Here is an 18,140-nt window from a genome sequence, read left to right on the forward strand (position 1 = left end):
TTTGCTGTCTCGTCCTACAGGCCGGTTTTATTTAATACATCCGCCCTCTGGTGGTCAGAAACAAACATTCTGCTCTTCTGCTTCAGTTGAAAACAAAGAGAGACACACATGCTGCTTCAGCTCTAAACGAGGTCAGAGACTCGGCTCCTGTGAGGCCTCATTGTTGACCGGCTGCAGGACGGTTACATCTGTGAAAAGAGAGCCCTTCAACGTAGGCGGCGGTCTTTGTAGAGTAGAGAGACAGCAGAGAGCTCAAATATCAATTCAATTCAAAATACTTTATTTGGAGCAATTTGATGCAAGCAAATTAGCAAACACAAATACAGGTTTATGTACAAAAAGAAGTCATTATCCAGCAACGCTGCTTAAAATGTGTTCTCTAAATGTAAATGTTAATGATAAATGTTAAAGTCCTACATTTTGTGAAAATGTTATTTATGTTGTTTAGTTTTAAATAGGTTATAAAAGAGATGTTAAAGCAGGGATACTCAACTTGCTTTGCCAGTTAATAATCAATCATTAATAATATATATCAGATAAAATTAATAAAATCTCTGTTCACTGACACTTACACTCACCGGCCACTTTATTAGGCACACCTGTTCAATTGCTTGTTAACACAAATAGCTAATCAGCCAATCACATGGCAGCAACTCAATGCATTACGTCATCTAGACGTGGTGAAGACGACTTGCTGAAGTTCAAACCGAGCATCAGAATGGGGAAGAAAGGGGATTTAAGTGACTTTGAACGTGGCATGGTTGTTGGTGCCAGACGGGCTGGTCTGAGTATTAAACTGCTGATCTACTGGGATTTTCACGCACAACCATCTCTAGGGTTTACAGAGAATGGTCCCAACAAGATAACATATCCAGTGAGCGGCAGTTGTGCGGATGGAAATGCCTTGTTGATGTCAGAGGTCAGAGGAGAATGGGCAGAGTGGTTGGAGATGATAGAAAGGCAACAGTAACTCAAATAACCACTCGTTACAACCAAGGTATGCAGAATACCATCTCTGAACGCACAACACGTCCAACCTTGAAGCAGATGAAGACCACCCGGTACTAGCAAGGTGTACCTAATAAAGTGGCCGGTGAGTGTATATACTGTATAAACAACCTCTATTTGTCTATTTTGGTGTTTTTTTTCTAAACTCTGGTACCTTAGTTACATTAAAAATAATTTCAAAAATTGTGAATCAATTTATTTGCATTGTGAATTAGAAAAAATATTAAAAAATTTAGTTTTGAGTTTCATTTTATTTTAGTTTCAGCTCAAACTCAGGGTGTTGAGGGTCCAGAAGGAAAAGGAGGAAGCTGAACGCCAGCAGGTAGAAGCTGCCGTTCAGCGGGAACAAAAGCAGCAAGAACTCATCAGAGAAAAAGAGAAGGACATTTTGAAGCTGCAGGAGGACGCAAAGAACTTCATCACTTTAGAGAACTTGGATTGGTGATTGCATTCACGCTTCAAAAATCATAAAAGTGGTGTTCATTTGTGGAGATTATCTTGCTGAACAAATGGGAACAATCTCATTGTCTTTAAGTCGAGGGAACTTCCTGGTTGGCCTGCAAAAATACGTCATCCCTCCAGCACTCTATTAACGAACAGACATGACAGTAGTTTTGACCTCGTCTAACGCTCATATTTCCCAAAATGTCAAACTATTCCACTAAACACTGAGTGAATAAGAGGAAGTTTGTTTGTAGTGCTTTCAAAGCTCCTCATCAGCATTAATCTAACTAACTACAGTTTATTAATTAATTAGTTCCTGTAAGTGAAGCAGCTTTATATAACCTGTTAGAGCTTTTCAGTTCTATGTTTAGCTGACTTGACCCTCCAACAGCCGAGAGCACTAAAGGGACAAAAAGGCCGTTGACGACGTGGAGCAAACTTTCTCCTCAGCCTCACTATTGGTCAGCCGCTGATCCCATTCATTCAGATGTTGCCAGGGAGAGGGACACACACACACACACACACACACGCACGCACGCACACGCACACTCCCTCCGCTGGCATTTAGTTAATTCCCATAGGAATGTATAGATTCTAGTCATCTCTACTGTATGTGGGGCAGCATATGTGTTGTTGGAGAGGAAGATAAACAACAGCATTGTTTTTTCTTTATTATATAAGACTTCTACACTTTGAATATATTCTTTAATCAAACTCAACCTAGAAACAAAACTTTTAACTCTAGTTTATAATATTTATAATATTTACTTTTGGAGCTTTTTAATGGTTAAAATACAAATTTGTTCACAACCAAATCTGATACCCGGGTGAAAAAGAAATATACTTTAATAATTTGTGCTTTTTTTAATGTGCCCCCACCCCTAAAACACACACACACACACACACACACACACACACTCCCTCCGCTGGCATTTAGTTAATTCCCATAGGAATGTATAGGTTCTAGTCATCTGGGACAGCATACTGTATATGTTGGTGGAGAGGAAGATAAACAACAGCATTGTTTTTTCTTTATTATAGAAGAGTATTACACCATGAATATATTCATTAATCAAACTCAACCTATTGTAAAGTAACTAAAGCTGTCAGATAGTGTAGTGGAGTAGAAGCATAAAGTGGCATGAAAAGGAAAAATACAAGTACCTCAGATACTTGAGTAAATGTACTTAGTTACATTCCAAAATTGCAAATGAAAGGAGACTAAAAAGAGCACAACAGAACATATCCAAATGTCACAGAGGGCATCTCCAGAATCCATCTGGAGTGTTTGGAGGCTGCTGTGCGTGGGTGGTGAAGGGTGGTGGAGGGTGTGTTGGGTGGTGGAGGGTGTGTTGGAGTGTGTTGGGGGTTGGGTGGTGGTGGTGGTGTTGTGGGGGGGCGGTGGGTTCGGGGTGACTGAGGTGTAAGAGCTCGTAACTCACACACATGGTGGACCAATCAGCAGAGGCTGCGTGGGGCAGAAAGCCGGTAGGTTACAGTTGGACATTAACAGACAGGACAGACAGAGAGGCACACACTCTTCTTCTTCTTCTTCTCTTTCTACAGGATCGACTGCAGCGATCTCACCTGAACCTGAGACACACAGGAAGAGAAGACGAGCCTCTGATCGGCACTCACTGAGGTAACGTTTCACCTGGCTGGTAACTTTAAACCGTCAGTCGGTCGGTCTGACTTTTGTTCTGTCGTCGGAGGGGTTCAGGTCACAGAGGGAGGCAAGCTGAGTAGCCGACAGGAAGTGGAGTTACTGGTGCACCATGGGAAGAGTGGGTCATTTAATAGAGTCACTTTAATACCAGTAAGTTATTGTTTATAATGGACATTATTAATCACACCACTGTTACTTTGGCTACTGATTTTGTACTAATTTTTGCTCTTCTATTTATTATTCTACTCTTCTGTTAGTTTATATACCTCATGTTATCTTTATCTGGTCTTTATCTAAAGGCTGACCCACACTAAAAGATTTATCAAATCTTACCAGATGTGTAAAATGTGAGCGAGCCGACACAAAACGACATGTTCTGTTAAATCTAATAGATTTGTTCCTGTCGTGTGTGGAGAGCAACGATTTTACCAAAACAGCAACAACAACACACTAACAGATTCATTCATGAACCACTAAAAAAAACGGAAATCTCACAAAATCTCTCACGATCAAGCGTTAACAAACATGTCTGACGACGGGCAGGAAGAATTAGTGATGTTGTACTGAAAGTTCATGAAGGATGGATGAAGTTATGGAGACACGTTGAATAAACACTCGTGTTGTTGCCACAAGTCAACAAGTTGCTCCTTCATCTCTGAGCTCCATCTCACTACTACTTTATGCTTCACGTGTAGCATTAGCTCATGCATTAGTCGCGGCCGCCATGATGGCGGTGTTTGTCCTTCCTTCTTCAGTCAGCTTGGTTCTCTATTGGCTATTCCCACGTGACTGCGTCATCGTCTGTCCTCGGGGTTCCCCTCACACAACAGGGGATCCCATTGTGAATATTGAACATGTTTAATATTTACGATTTGAAATCATGTGGCGGGGATATAAAAAACACTCTTAACATACCTCACACCACAGGAACATCTGGAAATATCATCTTTAGAACCATCAAACAATCAGGACTTTACTGACGATCATCAGGAGGAATCGGGCCCAAAATCAGCTTGATTCTCGTGTAGTGTGAACCCGGCATAAGTTTCTTTACTTTATGCTTAAATATCGTAAATATTAAACATGTTCAATATTTACGATGTGGAGAACGATAGCCAATGGAGAACCACGTTGACTGAAGAAGGAAGGACGACCACCGCCGTCATGGCGTGCCGCGGCTAATGCATGAGCTAATGCAAAACGTGAAGCATAAAGTAGTAGTGAGATGGAGCTCAGAGATGGAGGAACAACTTGTTGATTTGTGTTTATTTAACGTGTCTCCGTGACTTCATCCATCCATCCTTCATGAACTTTCAGTACAAAGTAAAAACTAACATCGCTAATTCTTCCTGCCCGTCGTCCGACATGTTTGTTCACACTAAAGTCACGTTTGACCGTGAGAGATTTCCATTTCTTTACTGGGGACTCTTGTTGTTGATGAATGAATCTGTTTTGGACAAATCGTTGCTCTCCACACACTACAGGAACAAAACTGTTAGATTTAACAGAACATGCCGTTATGCATTTAAACAACAGCTCTGTAACCTTCACAATTAGAGTTTTAGTTTTAGGTCAAAACAACTACACGTTGATTTCACGTCCTCACATTATCAAACGAAAGTCCTCGTAACAGATAGGATATCTCTCTGTTGTGTATGAGGACTTGAGGACCGTCTTTTTATGTGTGGGAAGCGTGTGTGTTTTGATCCCCTCCAGTATTCGCTGTCAACATGGCGAGTGTTTGAGGAAGAGAGACTCCGACAGCTGGCCCGGCGCAGTGGAAGGCATGCGGCCGCCTTCTCTGCGTGCCAAATCTCTCTGCGTGCTATTTATACTCACCTTGCCAGGATCATTGCTGGTGTCCGTTCATTCACGCCCGCCCTCGGCAAATGCCACCACATTCAAACGAGTGCCAATTACGAATATGCTGTTTCTGCTATTCCATTAGTGTGGAAACGCCTCTGATAGATTATCAATGACACTTAAAACATACTGACAACCAGGGCTGAGATACTCTTTGGTCTGGGCGTGTTGCCGCCTCTCGAGGAAAGTTTTATAAGTTTTACAGATCATAATACCATGACAAAACACATTCATAAAATACAATACAGTATATAGAAAAAATATAATATTACCATGATTAGAGGATGTTTCTTGCTGATACCGTACATGTTTTTAGCCACTCTAGCGTTGGTCGGTAGGTCCATCACATTGGTCCAGAGTTAAATATCTCAACAATTACCCGATGGATTGTCATCACATTTTGTACAGATATTCATGGTCCCCAGTGGATTAACCCCTATGACTATGGTGATCCTTTGACTTTGCATCTAGCGCCACCAGCAGGTCAAAGTTTGTACTAAATATCCAGTGAAATATCTCAACATCTCAACATCTATTGAATGGATTGGCACCAAATTTTGTGCAGATATTCGTTGTTATATTATGATTTAAGCATATTTCTTTATGCTAAATGCAGTACCTGTGAGGGTTTCTGGACAATATCTGTCATTGTTTTGTGTTGTTAATTGATTTCCAATAATAAATATATATATACATTTGCATAAGCAGCATATTTGTCCACTCCCATGTTGATAAGAGTATTAAATACTTGAGAAATCTCACTTTAAGGTATATTTTGAACAGATAAAAAATGTGATTAATTGCGATTAAATTAATAAATAATAAAATAATTTTAATCGATTGACAGCTCTAACTTATATACGGTATATAGTATATAAATGTTATAATGTGTGCAACAAAAACTGTTAAAAATAACATAAATTAAAGCGTTACTAATAATAAATAAACATGAATTATCATTTCATTGTTTAACAGGAAAATAACTATTAACTAGGTTTAATTAACTATCAATTTACCATTTATTAATGATGGTTATTATTTAGTGTTACTGATAAAAAATTACTGATGAAACAAATTCATGCCTCACATTTTGTCCCTTAGTATCTTTGGGATATTAGATTAGAGATTAAAGATTTTGACATTCAGAAGGTTAAAACAGATGTTAGATGTGTCTGTACTGATGTGTTTCATCCTCTCTTCCAGTTCTCACAGCGTAGATGCACAGCGACAGAGAAATGGCCATACCCCGGATGTTTAACTCCAACACACCGTTCATCATCGTCACCGGAGGATCTGAACTCTCCTTTCTTGGCAAAGAGGACGACGGTCAGGGATGCGAGGAGGAGAAGGACTCGCTGGTCCAAGCCATCGCCCCACATCTGAGTCGGGTGATGCAGCACGGCACCGCCAAACACATGATCACCGAGGGGCGCCACGTGGCCGAGGAGAATCCCTTTGTCTCCATAGTGGCACAGGCAGAGAGTACGTGGATCAGTGACTGTTGCATGATGGGAATGAGCAGAATGAGGCTGGGGGTCTTAAAGTATCACTGGGGTTGGTTTCTACTGGTAATGAAAACGTATGCATGATGGATTTTTAGGGTGATTTGGGTAAAAACCTCTAATTTATTAGCACGTCTTTTCTACTGAATGAAAACCTTTTATCTATTCTCTTAGCATGCATTGAAACATTTATGATAAACTCACCCAAGTGGACAAAAGTGGGCATGAAGCGATGCTATTGAGTTGCATTATGGGACAGGTAGAGTTTTTTTTTTACATATATAAACTAGAGGCTATCACCAAATTCACACCAGAGCAGCGGCGATTCTGCGGCGAAGTGCGGCCAGAGAGGACCCACAGCCAATCAGTAAACAAGTCCTGTGACTCCTGTGACATGCTGGCCTATGCTACAAAGAATTTCTTCCCGCCTAAAAACACATGAACACGCCTTTCGGCAGCAGAGAAATATAATAATTGCGGCGATCCACACTTTGCCGCTGCCTGGTGTGAATTCGGCATTAAAGTCAGAATATTTCAGACTCTGCTGCTTTGAATTAAAATGCCAATTTGGGCTTTTTGGTTGTAATTAAAACAATTTAAAAGAATATTTCAACACTTATATAAAATACCCTGATTCACTTTCTGGTGGAGAGTTGCATGAGAAGATTGAAATCACTCGGTAGCAGATGGTTAGTCTAATAAAGACTGGAAACAGAGAGAAACAGCTAGACAGGCTCTGTCCGAAGGAAACAAAATCCACCTACCAGCACCTCTAAAGCTCATTTACTAACATGCTATATCACAGTTGTTTAATCCTCACAAACATTTGCCGTTAAGGGAGTTATGTGCCAGACTATTTCTCTGCCAGGAGTCTCCGCTGGTTGCCTCCTTCTACAGACTAAACAAACGAGATATTACATGTTACTTACAGAGCTTAATTTATTTTATACTATTTTATAATTTGTAGTTACTTCTCAGAAAAGAAAGAAAAAGAAAAGTATTAAACAGCTTTCTAATATCTGCTGTCTATGCCTCCCACCTCACCCAACGATCCCAACATCTAAAAACAACGTGTCACAGTGTCGACGGTTCACTTTAGACGTGCTGGTTGGAGGATTATGTTACCAGACTGAGCCCGGCTAGCTGTTTCCATCTGTTTCCAGTCTTTGTGCTAAGCTAACTGGATGCTAGCCTGATATTTAAGAGACAGACATCAATCCTCTCATTTAACTCTCCGCCATGTAGAGCAGTTTCTGTAACGTTACAACTGAACGTTTCTCTGTCGCAGGAGAAGACTTTCAGGAGTTCAGTCCTACCAACACTCAGTGCCCTTACTCAAGATGTCAGCTGCTCAGAAAGCACAGGTACCTCCTGATATATTATACACTCAACCATCAGTACAGTATGTCTCTAAAGAAATACTACTGCTGTGAGAGCTCATTTTAAAGGCCTTATGTGTTGGATTTGAAAAAGACTTTAGGCTACATCCACACTAATACATTTTCATTTTTAAGCGCATAACTTTTGCTGCGTTTATGCCGAGCGTCCGCACTACTCCGGCGTTTTCTAGCTCCTAAAACGGAGACGTTTAAAAACGCTGCTGACCCCGTTTTAGTTTTAAAACTCCTGGGTTGTGTTTTAGTCTGGACGCCCACGTTCGCTTCTTGATTATCAGTCCTGACGTGTCCTTCCCTGATTCGTCACGCCCCATCACGTCAACCTTTTCCTGAAGAAAACAAACGACATCAGCCTCGACCACCAGCGGGGTAATCTCAACATGGATAACGAGTTACAGGAGAGGAAGCTATTATTCAAGCGCTTTGCATCAATTCATGTGTCCAGCGCTGCTTCCTGTTTACACCGGCGCGTGCATGCCCAGTGAATGGACGGAGATTAATTCTGAAACGGTTCTAAAATGCTCCTCTGGACGGAGATCCAGTCGCCGGTATTAGTGTGGATGTAGCCTGCAGTGTTATACCATCAGAGTAGACGCTATAATGACAGAAAGAAATGTACACTTTAAGGGGCTTTAAGTAACATTCAGTGAGTATTGATCCTTAAACCTGCAGAGCGTCAGTCAGTACCCTGAACATGACGTCTATCCTCTAATGTGCAGGTCTGTCAGCATGGAAACCGCCCTCCTGAGTGACACGGAGGACGAGGACTTCGACGTGGCCGCCAAACTCCCATCGCTCCATCACCTCCAGAGGAAACAACGCATGAAACCCAGAAGACGGAGCCAGGAGGACGGAGAGCAACCTCCAATCATCCAGGGTCTGTGGGTGCAGGAGATTGATTGGCTGAAATCGACAGGCAGAGAGACGACGTCATCATCGGCTGAGATCATACCGCCTCCTCCTCAGTTTACTGACTGCAGCCATGGAGACTCTGAGTGTGTGCGAGGATTAGAGGATGTGTCGCTATCAGACGACAGAGGAGGCTCAGACTCTGATTGCGGCCTGGAGCAGGACTCTGACTCTATTTACACTCACGAGAGCGAGTCAGACTCGTCCTGCGTTGCAGAGGACGCCACACAAACACCTGATAGTTTTAAAGCCAGAATGTCAAGTTTAACCTTTGACCGGATGCAGGTGTCCGGTTTTACCTCCTGCTCTCATTCCAAGTGGGATTCAGACTCTACAGGGTGCGTTCAAAGCCTGCTGGGAGTTTCAGATTCCAGCGACACCCCCAGCGCTGTGAATGCATCCCAGTGTGCCTTTGGTTTGGAGGACATGAGTGACATTGACACAGTTTTGGACGGCCTCAGAGGCAGAGTGACGCGGCTGCCAAAGCTCTTTGTTTCACCGTTCTTTAGAGGTTTGATCAAACAGACTCTGAGCGACAGGGAGACCAGCACGCCTGTCAATGAAGGACTCATATTTCACCATGTAAGACATCCACTTCCTTTACACTGTCTGATATTAATATGCCCACATTTGCCTTAAACCCATTGTAAGCTACAAACACCAAACACTCCTCCTGATGAGTCGTATTTCCTGTCAAATATAAGCCCAATATTCTCTCTTTTAGCTCTGTTTTTGGTCTCCACCAACTCCTGAGGGGAAATACCTGTCCCTTTAGATGCTAAATGCTCCACTATGTTCACCAGCTAGTCTCTAACTGGGTCTGTCTGCTGCTGAGTGACTTTATTACCTTTTGTTTTGGGCTCAAAACGTAGCTGATAAGATCAGTGTGAGTGAAGTAGTGGGCCGTAAAACCAAAACAAAGATCTCAAATATACAAAAAATTCTTCTTAGTTTTAAGAGTCAGGTGGTAATCGTCTGTGTCTTTGTCACTATGAACGACTTCTTTCACATACTACATTGTAATTTGATTAATTGTTTATATTAAAATTTGATTAGAGCAGCTTTAAAGGTACAGTGTGTAGGATTTAGTGACATCTAGTGGTGTGGTTGCAGATTGCAACCAGCTGAGTACCCCTCCGCTCACGCCTCCCTTTCACAGACTGAGGTAACGTGAGCTGCTGAGTGTTTTGACACGGTTTGACACTCTGCTGCTCACGTTACCGCAGTTATACAAGAGTGTTGGAGAACTACGGTGGCCTTCAGGTAACGTAAAAACGTGAAGGTCTCTCTCTAGAGGCAGAGTTTGGTTTGTCCGTTCTGGGCTACTGTAGAAACATGAAGAGGACCCGCTCCCTATGTAAATATAAACGGCTCATTCTAAGCTAACAAAAACACAACAGTTCTTATTATCAGGTGATTATACACTAAAGAAAACATACTTATGAATATTATATTCCATTTCTGCTAATAGATCCCCCTAAATGTTGCACACTGGTCCTTTAAATGTAGTACTATATAAGCATTTTATTTAGTAGGGCTGCATGTTGAGTCTTCTGTCTGCTGTTTGCTGCTGCGCAGGTAGTGTTCAGTAGATTTATCACCTTTTATTCTGGGGTTAAAAACAGCTGTCTGCTGCAGCTGGAAACGTCTCTGATATAAGATCAGTGAAAACCAAAAGAAAGAGCTCAAATGTGCTAAAACGCTTCTTAGTTTTAAGAGAAACTGCAGAGTCAAGTCTATAGATTTGTCTAAATGAACAAGCTCTTTCACTTTACACAAGATTTTGATTAAAGCAGCTTTAATTAAAGTAAAAGTACGTCTACATTGTATTTAAGTACTGCACTTAGTGTCTTAGTTGCAGCAGGCTTTTGTCCTTCGGCTACAGACAGGAAACACCTGCTGTGACATCACAGATTGGGGTGTGTGTCCTGACTGTGTGCTGATTTACTCTTTAACTTACATTACTGTCATTGTGTACTGTTATATCCTCCAGCTACTCGAGCCCAGCAGCAGTCAGTACCGTGAGGGAGAGGAGTACTGCGTCCTGCACCACATCCAGAACGGCTCCTACGGTGACGTGCTCTGTGTCCGGGACCAAAGGACTGGATTCACATGTGCTGCCAAGAGGGTAAGCCAAGAAAGAGTGAGTCATTAAAAGGATATATGCACCACCCTAACGTCTCCTCGGCACCGACACGGTGATTGAGTTAAAAGTGATTGCAGCACATTGTTGTCCGCTGATCTCAGATTCCTCTGAGTCACTTCAGCAGCGAGGAGGTGAGCACGTGGAGCGTTCTCAACTCGCCTCGTGTTGTGGAGCTCTTTGGGGCCGTGAGGGAGGGCCTCAACGTTGTGCTCTTCATGGACCTGAAGCCAGGTAAACCTTCCTTCACTTTCCATAATAAATAACACTAATACTTTACTTTGTATGCAGTATAATTACACATTTACAGTGAATGCATTTCAGTGTTAAAAGTAAAGATTTGTCCAAACCTCTTCAGCATGTTTGGCCCAGCTTCTGAAAGAGATGAAGTCCCTACCAGAGGATTTGGCCCTGCACTACCTGCATCAGTCACTGGGGGCGCTAGAGCACCTGCACCACAGGAAGGTCCTCCACCTGGATGTCAAAGGTACAGTATGCTCTTTTTTACTTAAGTGAAATCTTGAATTAGGGCTGTCACAATATCAGATTTTTGATAGAATGTGACAAAAATTAATATTTCTGTTTTAATTTGCTTCTTTATTTATTTATCTTTGTATTAATTCCCTTATTTATTTACTCTTCTGTTTAATTTTCCCCGTTATTTATTTCTTTATTTATTTTTTATTAATTTTAAATCGAATTATTTATTTTTGCAATTTTTAAATTTATGTTTGCATTTATTCCATTTATTTTTGCTTTTATTTTTTTTTTTTTTTTATATTTATTTTTAAATGTATGTATTTATTTATGCTCAATTTTCCCTATGCATTTCACCCTTTATTTAATTTTTTTTAATTTTCCCTTTTATTATTTGTATTAATTTTTTTATTTATTTATATTTATATGAAGTTTGAGGAAATAAATAAAGGGTGAAATGCAAAGGGAAAATCATGCGTAAATAAATGCATAAATAGATGCATACATTTAAAAATAAATATACACAAAATTTTAAAAAAAAACTTAAAAAAAAATAAATAAATGGATTTATAAATTAATAAATACATAAATAAATAAAAGGGAAAATTAAACGGAAGAGTAAATAAATAAGGGAATTAATACAAAGATAAATAAATAAAAATAAATTAAACAAATTAAAACATAAATATCAATTTATGTCACATTTTATCAATCAATTAATGGCTACACTTCTTTTTAATATTATTTTTGCAGCATTTAAAGACATATTTATTTATTTATCGAGTCATTTATTTATGTATTGATTTATTTTTAGTTAGTCAGGTTCCGTCCTTCATAAAAGTGTAACTTCATCCAGTTTAATAATCTTGCTTGCCCTGCCAACTAGTGGGGACAACATGCTTTTTCTACACCCTGTGTAGCAGTGATATAATACTTTTACTTGTACCCTTACGTTTGCTTTTAAAGTCTCTGAATACTTCTTCCATTACTGGTTTCTGTGTTTCTACAGTCTTTGGACAAGGCTTCTTTATAATGCTGTTGATATGCATTCATGTGGATTCAGCTTTAGTTTGTTATGAGACCCCACAGTAGTAGATCTGATATAGTCAGCAGCCCAGTAAAGCCTCTAGCTGCTGGTTCTACTGTCAGATCGCATCCCCAGTGTTGGTTCCTAATCCTAAACTGACACCTCACCCCTAAACCCTCAGTAATCCTCGCTGAGAGGATTGAAGAGGAAGGGGCTCGCTCAAATTAGGCCCCTCCGTCCGTCTGTCCGTCCGTCGCCCTCTGTGTTCACTCAGCCATTAAACATCATATTAACCAGTCTCATCATATCAGATCATGAAGAAGAAGAAGAAGAAGAAGAAGATGTTACTTTGGCCCTCTGTGAACCCGTCACTCCGACAGCCTCCTGGTTCAACTGTTTCACAATGAGCACCAAATGAAAACAAGCCGTCCCACTAAATCCTACGTGTTGATTTTATTCCAGTTGACAATGTGCTGCTGTCTGCAGACTGCAGAGACACATTCCTCTGTGACTTTGGTCTCTCAGAGACACTCGATGACAACGGACGGAGCACCAATGCGTTCAGGGGTGAGTTAAGGCCAGTCACCAATAAACTCTGGCAAAATTAAACATTAAATACTGATATTTATTGATCACATTACTGGACATGGTTTATTTATTTAATGATTATTTGATCGGGACAAATACAGTTTACATTTTGCACAACAATTGCACAACAATTATCCAATGCAATGTATCACAGCTTTTATTGCTTTTGCTAATTTCCAATACCTGTCCCTTGAAGGGCCTTTAAAGGTCCCATATCGTGCTCATTTCCAGGTTCATACTTGTATTTTGCGTTTCTACTAGAACATGTTTACATGCTTTAATGTTAAAAAAAACTTTATTTCCTGATACTGTCAGCCTGAATATACCTGTATTTACCCTCTGTCTGAAATGCTCCGTTTTAGTGCATTTCAACGGAATTGCGTTGCTAGGCAACAGTTTGGGTCCATGTTGACTTCCTGTCAGCTGATGTTATTTACATACACTGCAACAGGAAATAAACTGGGACACATTTACAATGTTGACATTTAATACCGTGTAATGGTCTAAATATTGTATATTTGTGACATCACAAATGGACAGAATTCCTAACGGCTTTTTTCAAATGCACAATTTCTGAATACGGACTGTGTGTGTTTCTCTGTATATTGAGCGTTTTGATAGTTTAACAGTATTTATATAGCACTTAAACCTGCTTTATGATATAAAAGACATGAAAATCTCACTTTTTATAATATGGGACCTTTAAAATAACAAATATAAAACATGTTCATAGACAATAAAGTTAAAACATGTGGTACATTTTGTTGACCTTATAGGAACGACTTGCCGCTATACTCGTATATACAGTTTATAAATACAAAAGAAGAGAAGGAGTTACTTGTAGCTTTTATAAATTTACCATTTCTCTATAATTCTACATTTTTTAATGGAGAGATTAAAATGATATTTTGTCGTTGTAGGAGCCGCGTTCCCCGGCACAGAGACCCACATGGCCCCCGAGGTGGCACGAGGGGATCAACTGTGCGCCAAGGCGGACGTGTGGAGCAGCTGCTGTATGCTACTGCACATGCTCAACGGATGCCACCCGTGGATACGCTACTACTCCCACCCGCTGTGTCTCCAGGTGACCGAAGTGTGATGTTTTCACCCTGAAGTGGGAAGAACTGCACTGAGGTTTTCTCACATTTCCTGTCATGTGTTTGTCAGATTGTCGATGAGCCTCCTCCTCTGTGGGAGGTGCCGTCCAACTGCAACAACTTCACGGCCAAAGTGTTCAGAGCCGGACTCCAGAAAGATCCAGACAGACGAGCGTCGGCGAAGGAGCTCCGGATGAAAACCACCAAGGCCCTCAGAGCAGGTCGGCGTGTTACATGTTCAGGAATCATCTTTATTTGTATAATAATGATGATAATAAATGGTATTTATATATATTTTTTTGAATGTCTCTGTCGAATGTCAGTTTTGTATTATGTCTTAAAATGCACAGTAAAACTGTAGATCGAAAAATGAAATGAGATGCCATTGTTCTGAATAATATCCCCGAGAGGGAGCAAGTATAGGGGAAATAAAATAGGACCCAGGATTGAGCCTTGAGGAACTCCAAATACAGTATTGGCCGTTGAAGAGACGTCATTGTCTATAGAATTGTCTGTTTTTTTAGGTATGAAAACAGTGTTTCAACCAAAACTGTTCAATCTCTAGTATCTTACTGTTGTTGTGACATTACCTGCATCACTGAAGGCTCTACATTTACTCCACAGTCGGAGGTTTGAGTCCCTGGTCCGTCAAAAGTGCCTGTGAGAAGCTGCATCCCGACAAGAGCCAGAATGAGGACGCCCCCTGCTCTTTGTCAACTAAACCATCAGCCCCGATGTACTGGGTGAGTCCCTGGAGGACCACCGCAGTGGACGAGGACAGCAATGACTGGGCGGATGGTGACTCAGACTCTGAAGTGGAGGTCGACTCCTTAACGAGGGAATGGGAGCCTAAATCCCTGCAGGATGATTACGCTGCAGACGGAAGAGACTGGGACTCCTGCTCTGGTTCAGAGGTGGATATATACATGGCAGAGGAGGAGCAAGATCAGGAGAAGTGGCTGAAGAGTGACGAGGACTATGAGGGGGACTGGGAAGAGGAAGGAGATGAAGAGGAGGAGGAGGAGGAGGAAGAAGAGTGGGACTCCTCCGTGTCTACAGGGTATCTCCGTGCTCTCCGGGGTATTTTCCCTTTGCTGCAAAAAGGCCAACAGACAAATGAGAATTCATGGGGATCAGAGCCGGAGCTGGAATACCTCCGAGACGGTGAGTCAGGAAAAGTCTGCGTCATGACGACAGCTCAGCAACTGTAATACATTCTCCTCTTTAGCAGTTTGTCGACTGGATACACGTCCAGAATCACTTACATTTTATTAGGATACTGCGTCTCACAGTGATTACAGAGCTTTTCCTCTCTGTTGTACATTTAAAGGAACACGCTGTCTTAAAGGGGAACTCCACCAACTTTACTCATCAAAGTTTTCGTGCATCATTTCTAATGAAGATCACCATCTAATTGACATTTATGTATTTATTACAAGAATACAATTAATTAAACGGACCGCGTCGTTATTTAAATGGTAAATGGACTTGTATTTATACTACGCTTTTCTAGTCTTCCGACCACTCAGATCGTTTACACTACATGTCAGCATTCACACACACATTCATACACTGATAGCAGAGGCTGCCATGCAAGGAGCCAACCTGCCCATCAGGATCTAATCTAAATACTCATTCACACACCGATGGCTCGGCCTTCAGGAGCAATATGGGGTTCAGTATCTTGCTCAAGGACACTTTGACATGTGGACTGGAGGAGCCGAGGATCAAACCGACAATCTCGGTGAACTGATTGCCGGGGCTCCTTGTTCTCTCACTCGGTGGCGGCGTGGAGGGAGACAGGCGCTGGTGTTATACCGAAATCTGTGACCGCAGAGAGCCAGCAACACAAGAGGTCACCATTTCTGACGGCTGTTGTCAGAAAATGTGACCCCACTGTACCTGTGTAATAAATGAGGCAAATACGTCACAGAAAACACACAAAACTAAATTGTTAAAAACATAAATGTATTTTAATATTTTTACTTTAAAGATATATTCGCAAAACTCTAAAAGAAAAGTAAACGACAGGTACAATGGGGGGAAATTTTCTCAAGTGTTGCCGGCTCATAGATGTCGGTGTAACACCGGTCTGCATGTGTGCCGCAGAGCCTGTTGAGGATCGGCAAAGTTTACGTGACCAGGCATTATCAACCCACTTGATGAGGGCGGCTTTAACCACAGGTGCTTCCCCCGTGCACATTCGTTTTTCCCGTCATGATATCAAAGTACACGAAGCATCAGCCTCAGGTATCCAGCCGGAAAGCAGACGGTCCACAAGGCAAAGTATCACGGGAGTAAAGTAAAACAAAAATTCAACTTATGTTAGTCTAACGTAGTTATAATAGCATTTATGAAGTAATTGATTTGGAAGGTATACCTGATGCCCTCAGACATGAAATAAGACACCGGTGTTGTGCTTTAGTGGGAAGAAAGGAAGGACGGCGTGTTGTTTGGTTGTAAACTGCTGGTATGTTTTCTCTCACTAGATGTAGCCATCGGCACCAGAATCCAGACCCCGTCCCCTGAACCTCGAGACGACCCTCCGTCCTGTTTCAGCTGCTCGGACTCATCACAGCTGGATGCCTCAGAGAAGGTGAGTGTCTACAGATGCAGATCTACTGTACATGTGGATACAATCATAACCATGAAAACCAAACCTTTCTCTCCATTTTGAAGGAGTCTGATCACTCGTCTGATGATCTGAGCTCTGGAGTCTTTTCCTCCTGCAACAGTCAGACAGACGGACACATGGAGTGGTTGACCTCAGCCAATCAGCACTCCTCGCACTGCTTCGAAGGTGAGATGGCAGGCCTGTATATCATTATGTTACACGCTGGTCAACTTCTGTTTTTATATTGTTATTCACTGCTCTGACGCTCCAGGTGTTGACATCTGGATAGAGAACGTCCAGGGCGAGTGTCTGAGGATTCGTGAACGCCGGCAGGTCAAAGTGGGACACGTTGCTATCGGAATCAGTGATCAGGTAAGAGACAGTTACAATGGAACAAACCATTGACTTTCACCTCTTAGCAATACACGTTCTTTGGTCACGGTGACTACGTCCGCTTCTTATATACTGTATGGTTTTTCTACAAGGCTAGAAAGAAGCCAACGTTCTCACACATAAGAACTTTAAATAAATGATCTGGCAGAATTGGGATTTAAATCTCATCAAAGAATAAGAGAACCAGATTCAATACTTGATGCTCCAGACACATCTCAGTCAGCAGAGAGGTTTGATACCCGAATGATCTCATCTATCATTAACAGATCTCAGGGAAAGCCTTCACGTTGGAGACCCTGGACAGGAAGACGGTGTCCTTTGAACAAGAGATCAGAGAGCCCTGTCTGTGGCTGCGCTGCGTTCCTGCTCCTGACAGATGTCAGCGCTGGAGGTGGAGAGTCAGAGACGGCAAGCTGGAGCTGAGAGAATGAGACGGACATTTCTGTTCTCTTCTCTCTTTGTTTGCACTAATTTAATCACTGACTGTTCTAAAGACATGTGGACGTGTGTGCATGTACCTGAAGATGTGCTGCTGATATGACTGGTAGCATAAATATAAAGTAGGACAACCAGTGCTTATTGGTACGTTGTGATTTTAAAGCTGATTTTCTACTTGTAAAGATGATTTTTCTATATTTATATCTTGCCCTATATGCCTTTATGTTTGGGGGGCAATCTTGCATTCTGTGTTTCCTCTGTGATCTGGAAACTAGAGTTTGTCATGTTTTTAAATGCCGTTTAGAACGAGTGAAGCTGCTTAAAACAACGAATAACTGTCATGATACAATGTGAGCCCTCAAGACATTAATACTTGAACGTTACTGACATTTTATATCTTAATAAAAAATGACCTCTGGGGCAAAGAAGCTGCTCACTTCTGCTTGTTTTCCAATCATTGACTCCTTCATTCATCGTGTGGACATGGGAACATGGGAGGAGAGCAGTGAGGATACATTGAAGACACACAAGCTGATGAAAATGCCTCCCATGCTGCCGTAGACTGACATCAGAC

General features: G+C 41.5%; 1 protein-coding gene across 3 annotated transcripts; it reads left to right on the top strand.

Moving 5' to 3' along the window:
• The first annotated feature begins 2,950 nt into the window (after positions 1-2,950).
• On the top strand, positions 2,951-18,002 carry LOC119479189 (mitogen-activated protein kinase kinase kinase 14). Of its 3 annotated transcripts, none has more exons than XM_037754520.1 (15): positions 2,951-3,094; positions 6,185-6,463; positions 7,772-7,847; positions 8,600-9,371; positions 10,783-10,932; positions 11,037-11,166; positions 11,291-11,419; positions 12,899-13,003; positions 13,945-14,108; positions 14,192-14,342; positions 14,746-15,285; positions 16,611-16,717; positions 16,801-16,921; positions 17,007-17,107; positions 17,395-18,002. In XM_037754520.1, the coding sequence occupies exons 2-15, from the start codon at positions 6,199-6,201 to the stop codon at positions 17,557-17,559; spliced, it is 2,976 nt and encodes a 991-aa protein (XP_037610448.1). In that variant the 5' UTR covers positions 2,951-3,094; positions 6,185-6,198; the 3' UTR covers positions 17,560-18,002. The 3 variants fall into 3 exon arrangements, with proteins under 3 accessions (XP_037610448.1, XP_037610447.1, XP_037610449.1); XM_037754519.1 differs by having other exon boundaries at positions 10,783-10,917; positions 14,192-14,402; XM_037754521.1 differs by lacking the exons at positions 2,951-3,094; positions 7,772-7,847 and having other exon boundaries at positions 6,189-6,463; positions 14,192-14,402.
• Positions 18,003-18,140: the final 138 nt, after the last annotated feature.

The sequence above is a fragment of the Sebastes umbrosus genome, chromosome 20 (genome assembly GCF_015220745.1).
Source record: "Sebastes umbrosus isolate fSebUmb1 chromosome 20, fSebUmb1.pri, whole genome shotgun sequence".
NCBI lineage: Eukaryota > Metazoa > Chordata > Actinopteri > Perciformes > Sebastidae > Sebastes > Sebastes umbrosus.

What these genes read in the sequence shown, in the direction of transcription:
- LOC119479189 (XM_037754519.1), top strand. Translation starts at nt 6,199, where the DNA reads ATGCACAGCGACAGAGAAATGGCCATACCCCGGATGTTTAACTCCAAC. An exon ending in CATAGTGGCACAGGCAGAGA is followed by an intron (nt 6,464 to 7,771) that starts GTACGTGGATCA and finishes TCTCTGTCGCAG; the next exon opens with GAGAAGACTTTCAGGAGTTC. An exon ending in AAGGACTCATATTTCACCAT is followed by an intron (nt 9,372 to 10,782) that starts GTAAGACATCCA and finishes TATATCCTCCAG; the next exon opens with CTACTCGAGCCCAGCAGCAG.